Source organism: Ochotona curzoniae, unplaced genomic scaffold, assembly GCF_017591425.1.
Source record: "Ochotona curzoniae isolate NIBS_2020 unplaced genomic scaffold, NIBS_Ocur_1.0 contig_3037, whole genome shotgun sequence".
Taxonomy (NCBI): domain Eukaryota; kingdom Metazoa; phylum Chordata; class Mammalia; order Lagomorpha; family Ochotonidae; genus Ochotona; species Ochotona curzoniae.
In genome coordinates this window covers 4019213-4038902 of record NW_024465699.1, presented here as the reverse complement: position 1 = coordinate 4038902, position 19690 = coordinate 4019213, and the positions used below count along the sequence as shown (strand labels likewise).

The following is a 19690-nucleotide window of genomic DNA, read 5'->3' as shown; positions in this document are numbered from 1 at the left end:
CAGACCCCAGTCCTCCATCAGTTGAAACTCTGATTGAGGGGGTTGAAGGAGTCACAGGAAGGGGTTCCTCCTGCCATTGAATGCCCTGCTATTGCTACCACTCACATGAACTGAACACTGAGTCTACATTGCACATTTCCCAGTGGCATTTTTCTCCCTCACAGCAACACTGTAAAGCAGGCGTGATCATCCTCTGCTACAGGGGAGAGAGCTGGGACTCAGGGATGATAAAACAATGGGGTTGATGTCTGGTGTAGCTGTTAAGACCCCACTTGGGTCTTGTTTTGGAGACCTAGTTCTATTCCTGATTACAGCTCCTTGTAAAGTGCATCGTGGGAGGCAGCAGGTAGCGGCTCAAGTAGCTAAGTCCCAGTCATCCACACGGGAGACCTGGATGGAGTTCCAAGCTGTTAGTTTCAGCCTGGTTCAGCCTAGGCTATTGCAGGCATTTGGAGAAGGAAACATCAAATGGGAGATCTCTCTCTCTCTTTTAGAATGCATATGTGTCTAATCAATCTATCTTCCTACCTTCCAAATAAATGCAGTTTTTTCCACTTTAAAAAGAGTAGGCTAGCACCCCAAGTCCATCCTGTGCAAAGGCCTGAGCTGCCACACTAGCCTACTATTGCTTGACCATGGCCCCTTGGGAAAGCACAGGTGGAATGGTTCCTACAGGAAGATGTGAAGGAGAAAGAAATCACCTATTAGCAGCCTAGGGAGAACATGACGGGGATATGAGCACTGCTTTCCTTCTGTGGTGGGGCAAGCTGGGTTTGCAGCCATCTCTTCTTATAGATGTGTGTGCACCTCACTCATTCCTTTCTCCCATCCCACCAATACCCCCTCTGTACCCCCAAGGGTATTGCTATCAACTGCCAACAGAACAGCAGTCCCTGCCTGAACATTTCCAAGAGGGAGTGCTTTGCTTGGTGGGTGGTGGGTGGGTGTTTTGCTGATGGCACCCGAGAATGCTCAGGCTAGGATGGGGTACCCCTCTTTCCCCCACACATAGCTGTGGAGTCTATACCTGTGCAGTCATCCAAGTGAGCTCCCAACACTCAACCTGGCCTGCCTGTAGCCCTTCGGTGGCTGCTCACTGCTTGCAGGCAACAGCTCTGCACAGCCAGCTCTTGTACAACTGCACCACCATGCCATCTGCATACAGGCCCTGCCCAATAGTCAAGCTCTCCTTTCTTCCTTTCCAGCTTGCTTTTCTGCTCTGGTACCTTTTCCAGCTCCTCTCTGGACTCAGAGCAAGCCTTACTGCTTGTCTATTTCACTCCATGGCTCCCTCTGTCATGGCACATGCCATTGTGTGTGTGTGTGTGTGTGTGTGTGTGTGTGTGTGTGTGTGTGTGTGTGTTTCTCAGTCTCTCCTCCATGGCCTGGAAGCTTCTTGGGCTATGTTCTAGCACCACTGTGGTACTTGCCACACGATAATATGCTGCAATGATGACCACAGAATGGATGAACAAATGAATGTACAAGATTATGGCAGAGATGAGGCCACTGAACATGTGCATTGTTGGACACTGCCAGCCCAGAAGTGTTGGGAGAACAACCAAAAATGGTTCAGGAGTCAGACAGCCATGCAACCATTACAGGAAGGGTGTCTAGTCACCCAAGGGAGGCCTCACATTGAGCACAAGATACAGATCCAAGATGGTGCTCACCCTGGAGTAAACCTGACATGGAGAGGGTTAGAAAGGCATAAAGGTTCAAGTGCTTCAGAGGCAGGAGGTGAGGTGGAAGCAAGCATGGGAAATGCACCAAGGTTAAACAGTAGGCGAAGGGGAAAGTGATGGGGAAACGACAACAGAGGTAGCTGTAATGCAGTGTTTCCTACACATTCACCCTAGCCTATAGTGCTCGCCTAAACTCTGACCTCCCACTGGGCAAAAGGAATAAGGAATTTTAGGAGTTGGAAAATTGGGATGGAATACTCCCAACTGGAAGGTATGGGGATCTGATTTTTTTTTTTTTAAGTCTTTATTTGATGGCTTCATCAAGGGTGGAAAAAGCTACCAAAAATGCCTTGTGGCTTGGGCTTGGCTCTACTGAGGAGGGGCGCCTCAAGGCGAAAGAGTGTGAAAAGGGTTTTAAGCAAGCCAGGGAGTCTGGCACAGACAGGAGGGAAGTGAGTTTCAGAAATGTGACAGCTCTATTGTCTGATTCAAAATAACAACCTGCTCCTGTGGGAAATAAAAATGAGGCCTCAGCTCAATCAAAGGTTTCCGTGAAGGAAAAAGGCTGCATGCACCAAAGTCTTCCCAGGCCTGTCCCCTCCTGGCAGAATCTGCTCTCCCAGCAGCAAGAGGTGGTCCTGAAAAGTGTTCTTTTCCCTGGCCATGACACTAGAGACATCGAGCAGGTGGTGTCTCACCTACCCTGGAAAGGACTACCTGGTGGAGCACAGCTAGAGAAGACAGGTCAACCTTGGGGTTTGGTGCATTCCTACCCTCCACTGGTGTTACAGGGCAGAGTCAGAAAAGCCTTCAGCAGGGGGCAAGCAACAGCACAAAGGTGCCAGGTGAACAAAGTACACCAGAGCAGTGTGGGGTTCTGACAACCAAACTGTCGTAGAATCACAGTCCATGGAAGTAGTGCAGAATCTACGCAATGAACTCAATGTTGGACCATCTATAAAATGGAAGACTTAAATAGGATACAGAACTTGCTAACGTCCTACACAGAATGACCTGTATATAATGGAAAGAAGAACAGAGAATTCACAACTTTAATAAGAAGAGGGAGTCTAGCACTGGGATTGTGACACAGTGAATTTATCTGCCACCAGCAATGTGGACAATCCCCTGTGAGCACTTGTAGGAGTCCTGGGTGCTGCACTTCCAACCCAGCTCTCTGCTGATGCAGCTGGAAAAGCAGTACAAGATGATCCAAGTGTTTGGGTCCCTGCCATTCACATAGGAGATACAGATGAACTTCTAGGGTCCTGAGTTCAACCTGGTCAAGCCTGGTACACGGGGCCATTTGGGAAGTGACCCAGTAGATTAAGAACTCTTTCTTTCTCTCTCTCTCTCTCTAACTCTGCAGATTTAAACTCTTGAATTTCAACAATTGCTTTAAATAGAAGTTCTCTAAATATGAGGGCAAGCCAAAAGGTTTGTGGAAAATAATATCAAAAGGTAAGATTTTAAATCCAAACCTAGTAATTGTTTTCATTGCACGTATTTCCCATGTGCTGCTTGAAGAGTTCTCATCCATCAATCAGGAAACAGATATTGAGGGCCAGCATAGTGACATAGCAAGCTAGTCCTGTGCCTGCCAGCACCAGCATCCTATAAGGGCATCAATTCATGTTCCTGCTTCTCTGCTTTTGACCCTTGCTTATGGGCTGGAAAAGCAACAGAGGATGGCTCAAAGCCTTAGGACTCTGCACCTGCTTTGGAGACCTGAAAGAAGCTCCTGGTTCCTGGCTTCAGATTGGCTGAGCCTCAGCTATTGTGGCCATCTGGGGAATGAGCCAGCAGATGAAGGTATTTCTCTGTATCTTCTTTCTCTGTAACCTTCCTTTCCAATATAAATAAGTAAATTTTTTAAAAGAGGAGAAAAACAAAAATACACTGGAAAAGGATAAACAAAGCTATTTCTACCTGTAAGTAGTATGAATTGATATAAAAAAAATTCCAAAGAATCTATAAAACAAGTTTCTAGAACTATAAAACTCACCAGAGTTATAGAATATAAACTCAACATGCAAAAATAAAATCAAACTCTTTCTATATGAAGGTACTTCATAGAGTTGTGGGAAATGGAATTAAAGGATTTTTTTTTAGAAGAAATTTGAAACTCACACATATTTTCATGACAAGCATTTGCCATGAACTATTTGAAGAAGCTTCATAATCCAAGCACAAATAATAAAAGCAAAATTAAAATCACAAAATCTAAAAAGAGAAGAAAAAAGGGAGCTGGCATGATGGTACAGCTTAAGTAGCACCTGTGACACCAGCACTGTGTGTCAGTGCTGGCTCAAGTTCTGGCTGTTCCACTTCTAATCTAACCTCCTGCTACTGCACCTGGGAAAGCAACAGAAGACGATCCAAGCACTTGACCACTGCTACCTGTGTGGAAGACATGGATGGAGTTTTAGCATCCTGGCTTCAGTCTGGCCTAGTCCCAGCCATTGCAGTCCCATGGGGAGCTAACTAGCAGATGGAGGATCTTTCTGTATTAAGTATCTCCCCTTTTCTCATTCCAATTCTGCATTTTAAATAATTAATAAATCTTTTTAAAAATAAAATACACCAAAGAAATGACAATTACTAAAAAAAATGAAATGTTTGTCTCTTCAGCTAAAAATTATAAAATTCTGATTTAAAAAGAAATGAATGACAAGTAAATGGAGAAATACACTATGCTCATAGACATATCCTAAAGACGTCAATTCTCCCAGTAGTTCTAACACAACTGCTAGCAAGATTTCAGCAAGTTTTTTTTTTTATGTGTAAGCAAATGTCTATTCAATGCGTGTCAGAAACCACATGATCTGTGTTATAGCTTGAGCGAAATTTGAACTTTTGTAGATGTTTAATCTCTAAGGTCACAAACTGGTGGTACTGAAAGAGTAGAAGCAGCTCAATCCATTAGGTTATTTAGGAGGTAGGCATCATGGGAGTGTCTTGGTTCAGTGAAGGCGTGGCCCTGGGATATAGTTCCTATGCGGAGTTTGATCCTGAAGCCGGGTTGTGCCAGCTGCTCTGTCTGCTTCCTGGATAGCTATGAGGTTCTTCCTGTGCAGGTGCTGCACCATCACCATCCTCTGGCCTCACCAGATGCCTTAGCTAATATGGGACTCCAGAACTGTGAGTTGAAATAGACCTCCTTCCTTTACTAAAGTATGTGCTGTGGTGACAAAAACCTAATAGATAACAAAATGTGAAGAATAAAATGTGGGGAATGACTCCACGTTGAGGGTTACAATATGGCTATAGCCATTGAGACTTGGTGGTATTGGTGGAGGGATAATCATATATACCAAAGGTATATAAAAAAGAACTCAGGACCCTGGCATGGTGGCCCAGTGGCTGAAGTCCTCACTTTGAACATACCAGGATCCCAAAGGGCCACCGGTTCTAATCCTGGGGGCCCTGCTTCCCATCCAGCCTTGTGGCCTTGTGGCCTGGAAAAGCAGTCAAGAATAGCCCAAAGCCCTGGGATCCTGCACTTGTGTGGGAGACCCAAAAGAAGCTCTGGGCTCCTAGCTTCGGAATGGCTCAGCTCCAGCCATTGCGGCTGTTTCGGGGGTGAATCAACAGATGGAAGATCTTCCTCTCTGTCTCTCCTCCTCTCTGTATATCTGACTATCCAATAAAAATAAATAAATCTTAAAAAAAAAAGCTACATAAGTGGGCAAAGCAGCTTTATGTGTAATTGGCCAAAGTCCTTCAGTGAATAAACAAACTGATATATTCCTATCACAAGGCAATGCACTTTAATATGAACCAAGTGTTGATATCTAGAATAACTTAAGTAGACCTAAAGAGAATTGTGCTGTGTAAAGAATAATTCCAATCTTAAGATTACAGTCTGTATAATTATATTTCTAGAACATTCCTGAAAGAGCAACATTATGGATATGGGAACTAATTGTTTATTGCCAAAGGTGGGTGATGGCTGGCGGGAGAAGCAGTTTGTGTGCCTGCAAAGCAAAGGTCTGTACTGAGTTCTATTCACACTCACATGAATGAATGCTTATAAAAACTCCTGAGTAAGCTCTGTGGACTCAACTTCCTGTTGCGACCTTGAACTAAAGCTATGGAAAGAGTTATCACAGAGGGAAACTGGAGGAAGGGTCACCAAGACCTCCTGGTACATATTTTGCAACGTTCAGGGAACCTATAATTATTTCACAATCAAAAGCTAATTTTTTGTTGTTGTTCGTTTAAATCTCTTCGGTCAGGCCAAATGTTTAGAAGTTGTTGGGAAAGAGGGACATGACCGTGAATTGAGTGAGAACAAGGTCATGGCATGACAGCAGTCACACGAGCAGGAATGAACCTGAGTGAACTTGAGGGTTAAGGTAGCAGGAGGAACAGCTGCACCTACTACTGGGAGCCGATGGTTAATCCCAATGAAAACACACAACCAAATCCTTAGCTTCTGGATGTGCGTTTTTGCTGGGGCTTTTCTGTGGGAAAATACACTTTTCAAGCAGAAACTGATGGGGGAAAAGTACAGTGAAGAAGGATATACAGCCTGAAATAGTTGAGAGACTGGGGGTGAGAGGCGCATCCAGGCGTCATGCCAGCTGGGGTGGGCTCTGGCACCAGGGCCTGAGCCAGCATCTCCCAGAAGCTGGAAGCAGGAACATCCCTGAGAGATGCTGTCAACAGGGACAAACCCTGCTTCCTGCGTTCATGCTCCCACGTGCCTTGGCACCGAGGACAGATGGTAGGAAGTGGCACTGGTTCACCGGGAAAGACCCAGGGATTTTGTTGGATACTAAATGAAACAAGAGCCAGCTGCATGTTGAATCACTTCAGGAAAGCAAGGCCATCTTTGTGGGACTCATTCCACAATGGGTGCATGTATGAATCAGCTCATGTTTGCTGCCAGTATATGTAAGACTTCTCCACATCTGGGACAGCTGAGGAAGGTGGCCAAGTACTTGTGCCCTTGCTACCCACATGGAGACCCATACAGACTTCCTGGCTTCCACCTGACCCAGCCCTGGCTTTTGCAGCCATTTGAGTAGTGAATCAGTGGATGGAAGATTTTTCTCACTTGTCAAGTAAGTACTTATTTATTAAATAGATGAAAGATTTATTACCTTAAACAACAATTAAGTCATATGCCCAAAGAACACAATCTGAGAAGTTCTGAATAGCTAATACACATGCCACTCTCTGTTGCCACGCCTGTGGGTTTCTAGAAGCAGAGCCAAAACTTTCAACTTGATACCCATGTTCCTTCCAGCCAGGGGCCTGTAGGGAAGAATGCTAGGTAAGGGGATGCTCGTGTGAGCAGCAGAGCTACTGTTCTTATACATGCACCTTCCAGAAAAAAGTGGGAACAGGAATGACGGATCATCCTGGGAGATCATTCTAACAGCAAGTTTAGAAAGGGAATTCAGAGGTCATGAATCAAAAGCAATCCACCCACATCTATAATATCACCTATAATATCACCTAATATCATGGGAAAATAGAAACAACAGTTTTGGCTAAAGTTTCAAAGCCTGAATTTCATCTATTGCAAACTGACTATGAAGCTAGGGACGCAGCCCAATCAATGCCAAATGGGCAAGTCTTCCCTAATCAGGACATCAGAAGCCTCCTTAAAGAATTTTAAAGGCATCGCATGTAAAACAGCATTGCACTTGGCATGTCTCATGGAATTTTTTCACTTCTGCTGTCTCACCTCACCATCTGTGTGTAAGAAGCTGACACTCATAAAAAGGGGAGCAGGTAGTAAGCATTGTCATTCACCTAAGGGAATTCATTTAAATCTCTTCTAAAGAAATTGTGAAGCTAAAAAATAATACCCCCAGCAAGCTGTGCACAAAAGGTATGGCATCCATTATTCAGCATTCTAGAAATCTCTGATTGCAGCTTTGCAGACAGGCACTAGGAGAGCTTTATGCAAAGCACAGCAAGGATGCAAGCCTGGGATGCCACTGGGCAACTGCATAACAGGGAGTTATACTTTACCATTGAGTTCGAAGGTCTCCATCTCAGGGCACATGGTTTGTTCAAAGGCTGCCGGTTCTTGGGTGCTCCCCAAGAAATCTTCCACTTTGAGGATGCTCTTTGCTGCGCTTTATAGTTGCCCAAAGTCCGGCAGCCAGCAGAAGCACTCCGGTCAAGAGGAACCACTTGGCGAAGGATTGTTCCTATTTAATCAGTGCAGTGAATAGGAACCCTCGCCACACTTCCCTTTGGCTCTGACTCCTGAGCTTGCAAACTGCTTCCTGCCATGATAAGGGTGGGGCACTTCTTGAAAACCAGCTCTCCACATGTGGAGCTGCTGCCTGACACAGCTGCTTGTTAAGAGGGGAAGAGGTGGTCCAGGTGGCTTTCAGACACTTCATTACTCCAGGCTCATTTTTCTCCTCAAGCTTACTGTCTCCACCCCAGCTTACTGTCCTGAGACCTGTCCAGTCCGTACGCCAGATAATATACCTCTCACCTGCTTCTCCCCTCAGAGCTCACCGTGGCTGCTCCATGTGTGATCCATGGGAGCTGGTTAGAAATGTGGAATCTTGGTGCCCACCGCACACAGACTGAATCCAGATCTACGATGACTTACATATACGTTTGAAGTTTGGGAGACACTGCACTAGCCCACATATGTAGTTCTTGGGTTATCAGGGCACTTTAACAAATTTCTGAGAAATCACATAAGATAAGCTTGGGGCTCAACCTTTACACTAGTGGTTAAGGTGCTGGTTAAGATGCTTTATCCCATACAGCATATGTGGTTTTGAATTCCAGCTCCAGCTCCCAGGAACAGCTTCCTGGTAATGTGCACCCTGGGAAGCAGTACTGATAGCCCAAGCACTTAGGTTCCTGCTTCCCACAAGAGAGACCTGCATTAGGTTCCCAGTCCCTACTCCTCAGACCCAGCCATTGCAGGCATCTGGGGAGTGCACCAGTGGATAGAAGCATCGTCTCTCTCTCTCTCTCTCTCTCTCTCTCTCTCTCTCTCTCTCTCTCTCTCTCTCTCTGCCTCTCAAGTAATTTAAATAATTTAAATAAAAGAAGGTAAGTTTCTTGAGGCACAAAGAAACACTCCAACCCATGCATGATTTTCCCCTAATTGTTCATAAACTTTTGGGTATTTCCCAATGTTTTGCCATGTTTTGTCTAAATGCGCATGTGTGGTTGCTCTAGCCCAAATTAGGTCTGAGTTCCCTGAGCAAAAAGACCTCCTTCCTACCCTCCCCTATGCTGGGTATCCCTGACATACAGGGATGGTGCATAGTGTGGTGGTGACCAGGACACAGATGCTAACAGACAAGGGGCCTGGGTTCCACTTCCACCTTTATTCATGTAGGAGCCATGTGACAGTGGGCAGATCAGTTCAGCTGGGAGTGTCTCTCTTCCCCCATCTATGATAAAATGAAAATGTTTATAGTTGCTCTGAGTACAAAATGAATGAAGTCTTGCAAGGGGAGTAGATTGCACCTGTCCTGTCCTTAGACTCTTTGGTGATTGCTGTGATTTGTCTCCTCTGGAAACTCATAAAAAATCCATTGCATTGTGTGACGTCAAGAGGGTTGAAACCGAATCTGACTGGTGTTTTGGGATGGGACCTTAGGGGATCATTAGGATACATTAAAGTCATCAGGGTAGAGCCTGGTGGTTGAATCCAGGAGGCTTTATAAGAAGATTCACACACACACACATGCACACACACACACACACACACACAAGTGTGCACACACACATGCATGTACACATATACACACATACATATACACATCCACACACGTATTATCTACGTGTATACTCACTTACGCATGCACACACGTGCACTATCTTTCACCTTGTCATTCATACCCTAGGCAGCCTCAAGACTTTGCCAGCAAGAGGACCATCACCAGCTGTACCCCCTTGATCATGAACCAGAACCATGAGCCCCTGAAGGCCTTTTCCTTTATAACTTCCACACTCTGTGCTACTGTGTCATAGCAAAAGAAAACAGATTCAGCAGATCCTGTTGTTATTCTCACTAGGGGCATAGTGACCCTGCTGGATATTGAGAAGATAAAGATGTGATTGTTGCCTTAGAAATGCCCCCAGTCTTCCATACAAGACAGAATGTGGCCTTCAGGCAGGCATGGGCAGGGGTGGGCTTTATACTCTAACCCTCAGGACTGCCAGAGCTGAGTTTAAAGGGATGACTGGGGAGTGACCTGAGAATCAAAACGAGGCGAGGGCCTGCGGTGAAGGTGGGGGGTGCAGGCGATGCTGTGTCTCTATAGGAAAGCAGAAATAAGGAGGAACAAGAGAGGAGGCCCGCCCAGGCAGAGTGAAAGGGGAGTGAACCAGGGGACAGTGGTCCCCAGTGCTGCCCCTAATTTCAACATCCAGGAAGTCACTAATGGTAGCAGAAGCAGGGACAGGAAAGGCTAAAGGAGAGAATTGGAAGTGAGGAAGTGGAGGGAGTTGCAGCTAAAGCCTGAGGTTTGGGGATGTGGATAATAGAGGTGGCAGGGGGCTTCCCCCACAGATGGAGAAATCCCCTAGGTGGAGGGAGCTTTCCCATCTAGCCTGGCAGGGCCTCCCTGTTCTCCATCTGTCTTCCTACCCACATGGTTCACCCTCATGGAAGCCTGCGGGTTGCTCATTCTAAAATGCCTGTGCCCTGGGCTCTTTCCTGAGGGCTCCTGTTTTTGGAAAGGGAAGCTAGTACAAATCCAGATAATTGTGTATTTCCTTCAACTTTGGTTACTGGACCAGACACACCTGAGTCTCACATCTAAGTCTTTCATCAGTTGCTGTGTGCCCTTGGCAGACTCGCTTACACTTCTTTGAACCTCAGCATAAAGTCAAAGCCCCTAGGAACATCAGGTAGTATCCAGAGCATATGGTGACACTGGGAAGTGTTCTGAACCATCCCATGCATGATGCCACACTCACAGGTGCTTGTTCCAGAAGGTTCTGCAGTCGATTTAATCTAGAGGTCCAAATCTAGAGGTTGGCATGAGGGGTGCTTTGGAAAAACACAAACTGCTTGCTTCTCATTCCTAAGCTGAGCCTCTGTCTTCAGCAAGGCACTCGTGGCTCTAAGGCATAGCCTGGAGGAGGGCACTGAGCAGATAATGAGGCATTGGCATGCAGTGGGCAATGTGTGTGTGGGTGCCCTCAAGACTCTAGCCCGGGAGGACCCATCAGGGGAAGCTGTGTGAAATGACTGATAAGCATCCCTTGTTCATGCCTAAATGGCTGCTCCATCTGACTCCAGTTAATCCGCCCACCCTGCAGAGCTCTGGACTCACAATGGGACCAGGATTGAGGTCGGCTGTCACAAACCTTGAGTACCAAAGATTTAAACATCAAGACATGTCATATTTTAATGCACTACTTTCTTTTCAAAAGCCTGACTTTTTTTTTTACTTGTTTCTTTCCTTCTAATCTTTCCAAAGAAAAATCTGTGTTTTATTTGAAAGCTGAAGGGACACAAAGCATCAGAGACAGAAATCCAGAGAAGTCTTTCATTTACTGCTTCACATCCTCAAATGCCAGCAAAGCCAGGGTGAGGCTTGGCATTCTGGAACTCGGTCTGGGTCTTCTAAGTAAGCTGATGTTGTGGAGTACTTGGAATGCCTGTACTCTTTCTTTTTTTTAAAGACTTTTAAAAAACTTAATGGAAAGTCAAAGTTACTGAGAGAGAGAGAAAGAGAGAGAGAGAGAGAGAGAGAAAGAGAGAGAAGGAGACCTCCCACCTGCTAGTCCATCCCCACAAATGGCCAACAGCAGAAACTTCTTCTTGGTCTCCAAGTGGGTGCAGGAATACAAGCACTTGAGCCATCCTCTGCTGTTTTCCCAGGCACAGTAGTAGAGAACTGGATCAGAAGTGGAGTATCTAGGGTTCATTTGGAATGCTGGCATCTCAGGTGGCAGCTTTACTACCTGTATGCCACAGCTGCACCTGGCACTGGCCCTAGGACACCCATGTTCTATGTGGTAGGGTCTGGGTCTGAGTCCTACCTCTGCTTCCAACCTAGCTTTTTGACAATGCACATCCTGGGAGACAGCAGACAACATTCCAAGTGCTTAAGTCCCTGCCACCACATGGGAGGCCTGGATGGAGTCCTGGCTCCTGGTTTCATCCTGCCCCAGTCCCTGGCTGTTGTAGGCATTTTCAATGAACCAGCAGATGGACAAAATCAATCTCTCTTTCTCTTTCTCCCCCTCTCTCCAATTTCCAATAAATAAAGATGAATCAGGAAATGATCATCAACATGTGAATAAATTGTGCTATATCCACACAATAAAAAATTCATCAGAACTAAGAAGTAAGCCACACCATGGATGAATTTCAAAGCCCATTATATCAAATGAAAGAAGCTACACTTCGAAGAGACTATATTAGCGGATTTCAACATGGAAGGAAAAGAAGAGTTAATTTTGGCATAAATGATTTTTGGAACCCATACAGTTTGGTCATAAAACCTTTTCCCATGAGCTTTTAAAAGTCCTTCTTGTACATATAGATTTCAAAATTTTCACAGGAAAATAAACAAATCTTTCAAGTCTTTTTCTGTGGCCTTTGCAAAGTAGCCTTCCATCAGATGATCCTGTTTTCCATAGAGTTTTGAAATAAGAAAATTCATCTGAAGTGTCAGACCGCAGAGCCGTGGTGTTGGGCTGATGCTAGGAGGGGACAAGTGACCATAGTGCTTCTTGCACTGAGAATATTTACAGGACAATAAAAACGTTCCACATTTCAATTGGGGCACAAGCTACAAAACTCATTGAACTTTATACTGGTAATTTGGACATTTTGTATATCTCAATAAAGCTAATTTACATAGAAATGGAAAGAAAACGATGAAAGAATCGTTACTGTGGGACCTGGGTCCAATTCATATAAGTTTACCTTTTTTAAAGATGTATTTATTTAAAAGGCAGATTTATGGAGTGAGAAGGAAAGACAGAGAGAGATCTTCCATCTGCTTGTACATCCTCAAAATGGCCACCACAGCTGGAGACAGTCTAATCTGAATCCAGGAACCTGGAGCTTCTTCTAGGTCTCCCACGATGGCACAAAGGCTGAAACACCTGGGCAATATTCGGCTGCTTTCCCAGGCACATTATCAGGGAGCTGGACTGGAAGTAGAGCAGCTGAGACTTGAACCGGTGCCCAAATGGAATGCCACTGTTGCAGGTGGAAGATGAACTTGCTACACCATAGCCTGGGCCCCACAGGATTATGTTCTGAGGGTCCAGTGGTGCCAGCCTGCCACCAACAGGTCCATCCACTATCTCTTCTGCCTGTCATTAGTACCCTCACCAGTGCGTAGGCCTGTAGTGTGTGCCCTGAGAAAAGAAGGCAGGGAGAGAAGCAAAGTGTCCTAGAGTGGGACTCTCTCACTGACTCAGCACTCCCAGGCAGGGCCCATACTCTGCAAGTGCAGGGAAGACAGCTGCCTGTTCCAGTGTCAAAGGTACCAAGAGTTCCTGACCCTAGACCTCACTCCCTCCCCTCATGACCTCTAAGCTCTTTCACAAGGGACCAAGCCTTAGAGTTCTCCTCATCAGAAAAGAGAACTAGAAGATGCATCCACTCCCTGGAGAGGAAACAGACAGGCTGCTGTGTAAGGGAGCAGCTTTATCCCTTTCTTGGAGTAAGTGTTGAAGGGAGGCTGGGAACAGCAGATGCACTCTGGCCCTCAAGGTTTTGGCATGAGAAGGTCTTAAATAACACCCAGAGAACAAGCAAGAACTGCTGTTGAGGAACTCTGCAGGTTTTCACAGTTGTGCCTAAGATTCCTAGTGCTGAGTCTCTTGGATGGAGAAAGATTTTGCTGTGGACAATCCTGGATTTAGAGCAAATGGCCAGGCGGGGGAGTGGATGGAGAACCGTGGAATAATTGAGAACTGTTAGTCCTTCCTTGATCACTGAACAACAGGTGCATATTGTGTGCAGGTGATGTTCCAAGCTCTGTGTTAGTAAGACAAGAAAACAGGAACTAGTGTTGAACTAGTGATTACAACTTCTGTATTTGTTGTCAGACTATCTACCTTCAATTCTCTGCTCCAACTTCCTGCTAATGCAGACCCTGAGGGGCAGCAGTGATGACTCAGATCATTGGGTTCCTGTTATCCAAATGGGAATCCAGGACTGAGTTCCGGGCTCCTGGTTTAGCCTTGGCTCAACTCTCAGCTGTTGTGGGCATTTGAAGCGTAAACCAGAAGATAGATCTCAGACGCTTGCTTTGATTTTGCCTTTCATGTAGATAAAAAAACAAACAGTTTTTAGAAAGGTCCAATCCTTCCACTTACATGCTAAATTCCATTCCCTCTTATTGTGCAGGGTCACCTTCCAACTGCAGTTCTATCTTCTCTCTTCTCTACAACACTGATTCTACAGTCTCAACCGCAGTATTCCCAACTGCTGGGCATATAAACCATTATTGCTCCTTGGCCTTTTGGCTAAGATCAAGTGTAGTATAAACCATTATTGCTTCCATCCTTAGACACCTATGCTTGACCCACTTCCCTGCAATCTACTATCCAATTTTTCACTCTTAATAAACTGTCTCAAAACAGTTGTCTTTAATTCCTTGAATTCTCCTCTTTCCATGTCCTACAAGGTCAGCTCCAGCGGGCCTTTCATCTCCATCCCTCAACCAAAGTTTCTCTGATTTGAGTCATCAGTAAACACGGGGCTACTACTTGACATGCCAAATGGCTGGGTGTCTGGCACTGAGTTCTGCCTCCACTTTCAATCCAGCTTCCTGCTAATGTGCCCCCTGGGAGGCAGCAGGAGTTCACCCAAGCACTTGGGTCCTTGCCAACCTGGCTTCTGGATTTGGCTGAGCTCAGCTGTGGTTATTGTGGGTGTTTGGGAAGTGAGTCAGAACATAGAAGATCAATATCTTTCTCTTTCTTTCTCTTTCCCTTTCAAATAAATAAAAGTGAGTAAGTAAGCCTTTTAAAAGCTATCAAACAAATCTATTTGGGCGTAGCTTATGGTTCAGCTTTGGTCCTTCTGGTTACTCTTCTTGGTGTATTTTACTGACTCCTCTTGGTTATTATCTCTTAAAATTGTTTTCTTTTGGTTTATTTGATTTGAAAAAGAGAGAGAAAAATGGAGATGAAGAGACAACATTTATCTACTAATTAACTCCTCAGGGTACCATCTGCTGCCTCGAAGGGAGCACACTATCAGAGTAGAATTAGTTTACAAAATACTATGTCAATTAATTCCATAATGTTGTATATTGATACTGAGGCCTTGTTGGGGCTTTTAACTGACCGGATCTTTACTCTGTTAGACCTATCTTCAGACCATAGAAGGTCTCCCCAAGAGGCCACTGAACTTATCTGGACAATAAGACGCTGAACTTCATGCTAGGCATGTGTTTGCAAGCAATGAATCTCAACTGAACTTGAACTATGGTTATGCAACAAGGTGGAGGAATCCACCATGGGGGGAGGGGTATGGGAGGGGTGGAGGGAATCCCCAGCGCCTATAAAACTGTACTACATAATACAATGTAAGCAACAATAAAAAAAAAAAAAAAAAAAAAGAAGTAGAGCCAGGCAGGACTTGAACCCAGGCATTACCATATGGAATGTGGGTGTCACAGGCAGTATTTTAATAGCTGTCTGTCTTCATTACCTGTTAATGTTGGTGAACCCCATGTTTCTATTCTTTGTCAATTTTCCATGAGCACCTACCTTCTTGGGGCATGTTATCTAGTCCCAGGGCTTTAAATTATATCTGTGTGTCATTCATCCCAAATTTGTATTTTCAGATGTCTCAAACTGCACAGTCAACATTTTTACATAAATGACCCATATATGCCAAAGTTATGCTATTACTATTTCCTCCTTTTTTTGTGCGAGGAATGTCCGCTTCATTATGCGCAGGTTACAAGTTTTAAAGGGTAAGTAAGGGGAGAGCAGCATGGAACCTTCTGGCAGACTCCACACCCACCAAAGATGCTGCAATTGGCTGTACGACGTGTCTATTTCCCCAGATCTTCCAGTCATGTCAAAGGTCATGTTCCAGGTATACTCCCCTTGGCCTTGTTGGAGGCCATGTTGGAGGCCACACTCCATGTGTAGGTCTGAAAGCTATGCCTCAGGCCATGGGGAAGGTTAGGCTTAAGCCACACCCTCCAGGCAGCAGGGCAGGGGCTTGGGGTCATTGCCCACATCTCCCCCCTTCTGCTTTTGGAACAAATTTACCACAAAGATTTCTGCCATTAGGGCAGTGATAAGTCTTGTGATTCTAGGATGTTGGCACAGACATTTGGGGGCAAAATTTAACATAAGAACATCATATGCTGTAGCATCACATTGCAGACAGAATGCCTATCACAGCAACGTTGAATGTCCTTGATATTAAGTCTGATACACCATGGAAATTAAAAGGTAACTTCACCAGGGACCAGAGGCCCTAACTGCCTATTACCCATCTGGCTCCTCTTATCCCCCCAGGAGAGTGGACCCCAGATGCTAGGGACATAGGTCGACAACCACTCTGGCTGATTTGTGCTGAAAGAGGGGCTTTGAAAGGCCAAGGGCAGCAGCAGGGCACTCGCCAGGGGTTCATTTCTAGAAGTCCCTGGTAGGAGGTAGAAGTCATCTGGTGTCTAAAGTATTGACTGACTGGAGCTTGGAGGCTTCTCTTGTTAACTTTTGAGTGTTAAGATGCTGAGGCCATTTTGCATCTAGGCAGGAAGCAGGCAAGTGTTAAATCCTCTAAAGCAATTACACTGTCCTAGAACATAGCATACCAACAAAGCGCTTGTTATAAAGACCTATATGAATCATATAGTAGCTGGTGCATAGCTACATAATAATATGAAAGAGATAAGCAGTTAAATGGTTCTAACAGAACAAGCCACATATTGACAATTAGGGAACAGAAGAGTCTTAGGTAGACAAGCATAGAAATCCTCAATAAGTTAACAGATTAGGAAGACATGGACTCTGTATCAGAGCAATGAAGGTATCCTACATCTCCATGGATCTAGCAAAGATCTTAAAGGGAGGCTGGCAAATAGCCCTGTAGGGCCTGGACACTGAACAGGCTGGGTAATAATAGGCCAGCCAACTTTCCTGGATGTTCCAATCTACTATATTAATTTCTATCTCTGTTGTAAAAATGAGAATAGAGTATTTCCTTCCTCTTAGTTAATAACTTCAACCTTTAGTTATTTCAATCAAAAGTCTTGAGGTAAACCTTGAACTCTTTTATCTTTTTTTGTCTTTCACCACTTAATTCATTAGGAAACTCCTGGATTTTACCTTCAAACTATATCTAGAATTTGAAAGCATTTCACTTACATCCTGTTATCATTCTGAAGAAAGTGACCCTCCTGATTGGTGTGCATACTTCCGTCCTGAATATTACATGGTCCATGCTGGACATTAGCCACAGTGTTCCTTCTAATATGTGAGCCAAGCAAGAGTATTCTCTGCATAATCTTTCATTCTACCTGCACAACAAGTATACTTATTCTGGAGTGATGATTTTGAAACTCTGCTGTTTATTTGAATAGCTGCATTTGTCAGGGGACAACTTGACTGGTAAATTGCAACTAATTTTAAGCAAGTTCAGCCATCTGTCACAGTGCTGGCTCTCCATACATAAGCCTTGTGACAGGCAAGTCCAAGGAGAGTGATCAGTGTTTCTGCATGGCTCAAAGAAGCCCAAGTGAGCTACAGGGACTTTGTCATCTAAGTATCAGAGTTCTGTGTTCTGACTGTGGCTTGCTGCTGTATGCCATTGCTTCAGCTCCTCCCAATCTAAGCAGCTTGCTTGAAGGAGCAGCACCTGCTGTGGACATTCCAAAACAAGTCTGTGTATGAAGGCATTGGGTAAGTCACTGTGTCTGCTCAGGGGGAAAAAGTAGGCTCAAAAAAGACCTAAAAAGTTTTCATCTTGGGCTCATCCTCAGCAGAGAAATATGCTGTAACATCAAAAAAAAAAAAAAAAACCCTCGGGAAAGGGGGAAATATTATTTATAGCGTTACTACACTAAGAAATTGAAATGTTAACTTTCCAACAAAATAATCACAAAGAAACAGGAAAGTATAACCCACTCAAAAGAATAAAATAACTGGACAAAAAATAGATGAGCCAGAAAATGTACTTGGAAAAAATGCAAATATTGGGCTTCCTAGACATGAAACACCTGCTTTAAAAGGACTCTAAAGAGCTGTAGGAAGATACAGATCAAAATGAAAAAACAGTGTGTGGACAAAATGAGAGCATGTAAGGAAATAGAAGATACAAAGAGAGACCAGAAAGAAGTTCTGAAGCTGAAAAGTACAGTAACTAAAGTGAAAAAAAAAATACAAGAGGTGTTGAGAGCAGACTCACAGCAAAACACATTGTGATGAAATGATTAAAGGACACAGAGGGATTTTCATCAGCAACTAGAGGTGTGACTCATCACATACAAAGGCCTTCATAGAGATTTCACATGGTGTGTGTCATCAGAAACCTTGGTGGGTGGATACAAATGCCAAAGAAAGTCCTTCAGGTTGAAAAAAAAAGGAAGTTGAACGAAGAAAGACCAAGCGCCAGTGAAGACAAACATAAAGGCTATTACAAAAGTTACTATTGGTGTGACTTTGAACTACAGCTCTAATTTTCTACATGATTGAAAGATGAATTTGTAAGAACTCACTATTTTTGAACACACAATGTGTAAGAGTTAACCTATGACATCAGTCACAGAAAGAGGAGATGGGAAGCTATAGGAACAGGGCTTTGTACGCTACTGAAGTTAGGCTGATGCAAATTCAAACTAGGTCATTATAACTTAGTGATGTTGGATGTCATCCCCATGGTAACCACAGAGAAAATAGCTATTGAATCCACATACAAGGAAAAGATAAGTGAATCAAAATGTGTTTCCTACAAAAAAGGAATCAACTTCACATGAAGAAGGCAGCAAGGAAAGCTCTGAGGAATAAAAAAGCTATAAGGTCTGTGAAATACAAGCAGTAACACAGAAGATGCACCCCCTTAGTAATCACTTTAAATATAAATGGATTAAATCCTCTGCTCAGAGGACAACAATTCAACAAAATGATCTGAAATATATACCATCCACGACAGATTCAGTTTACATGGAAAGAAATAAAAGGATACAGTAAAATATTGCCCAGTATGTAGTAATCAAAAAGAAGTGGCTTTACTGATAATAGAAAAAAAATCTAAATTCAAAAAGATTACAGGAAACAGTAGCAGGCATTACACCCTGCTGCAACATTCAATACAGCAAGAAGATATATCAATTTTAAATATTTATAGGTTGTTGCAGTGTGAGCTTGTTCTGTTGAAAATTCAGGCATTGAAACTTAAAGGCCAACGTGAGGATGTTTAGAAGGTGGTCATGCAGGCTAGCATTGTGGTACAAGGATTTAAACCATTGCTTGTGATGCTGGTATCCCATATTGGAGTATGGGTTCAAGTCTCAGCTACCCTGCTTCTGATGCAGCTTCCTTGCAATGCCCCTTGAAAGGCAGTTGACAATGGGCTGAGTACTTGGACCCCTGCCACCCAAGGTGAAGTTCCTTGTTTCAGGCCTGGATGTTGTGCCATTGAGGGAATGAGGCAGTAAACAGGAGATCAATCTCTGTGTGTGCATGGGGTGGAGAGGAGAAAGAGGAGAGTGAGACACTCTGCCTTTCATATATATGTAAAGGTTGAAGTGGATGCTGGAACAGTAAATTAGTGACTCAAGTCCTCACCTTGCATGTGCCAGGATCCAATATGGGTGCTGGTTCACGTCCAGCCCTGAATGCTGTAGTCACGTTGAGAGTAAGCCAGCAGGTTGAAGATCTCTATTTCTCTGTCACTGTCACTCTGACTTTACTTGGGGATGCACTAGGGGGGATTTTGTCAACCAATAGATTGCAGAGATTTCCTCAGCCCTGGAGGAATGAAACCAACAGCATCTCGGGGCCATTGAGCTACTTGGAACACACTTCACTACATAGTGGTCTCTGTGGGGCATCACCGGAGTAGC

At 44.3% G+C, this 19690-nt stretch overlaps 1 protein-coding gene across 1 annotated transcript in view; it reads right to left on the bottom strand.

The window, feature by feature from the left end:
• The window catches only part of MARCO (macrophage receptor with collagenous structure), a 30293-nt gene extending 22462 nt beyond the window's left edge, over positions 1-7831 (bottom strand). The window contains exon 1 of the mRNA XM_040979117.1: positions 7674-7831. Within this exon, the coding sequence (XP_040835051.1) occupies positions 7674-7707 (34 nt within the window). The 5' untranslated portion in view covers positions 7708-7831. The remainder of the gene's footprint in view (positions 1-7673) is intronic.
• Positions 7832-19690: the final 11859 nt, after the last annotated feature.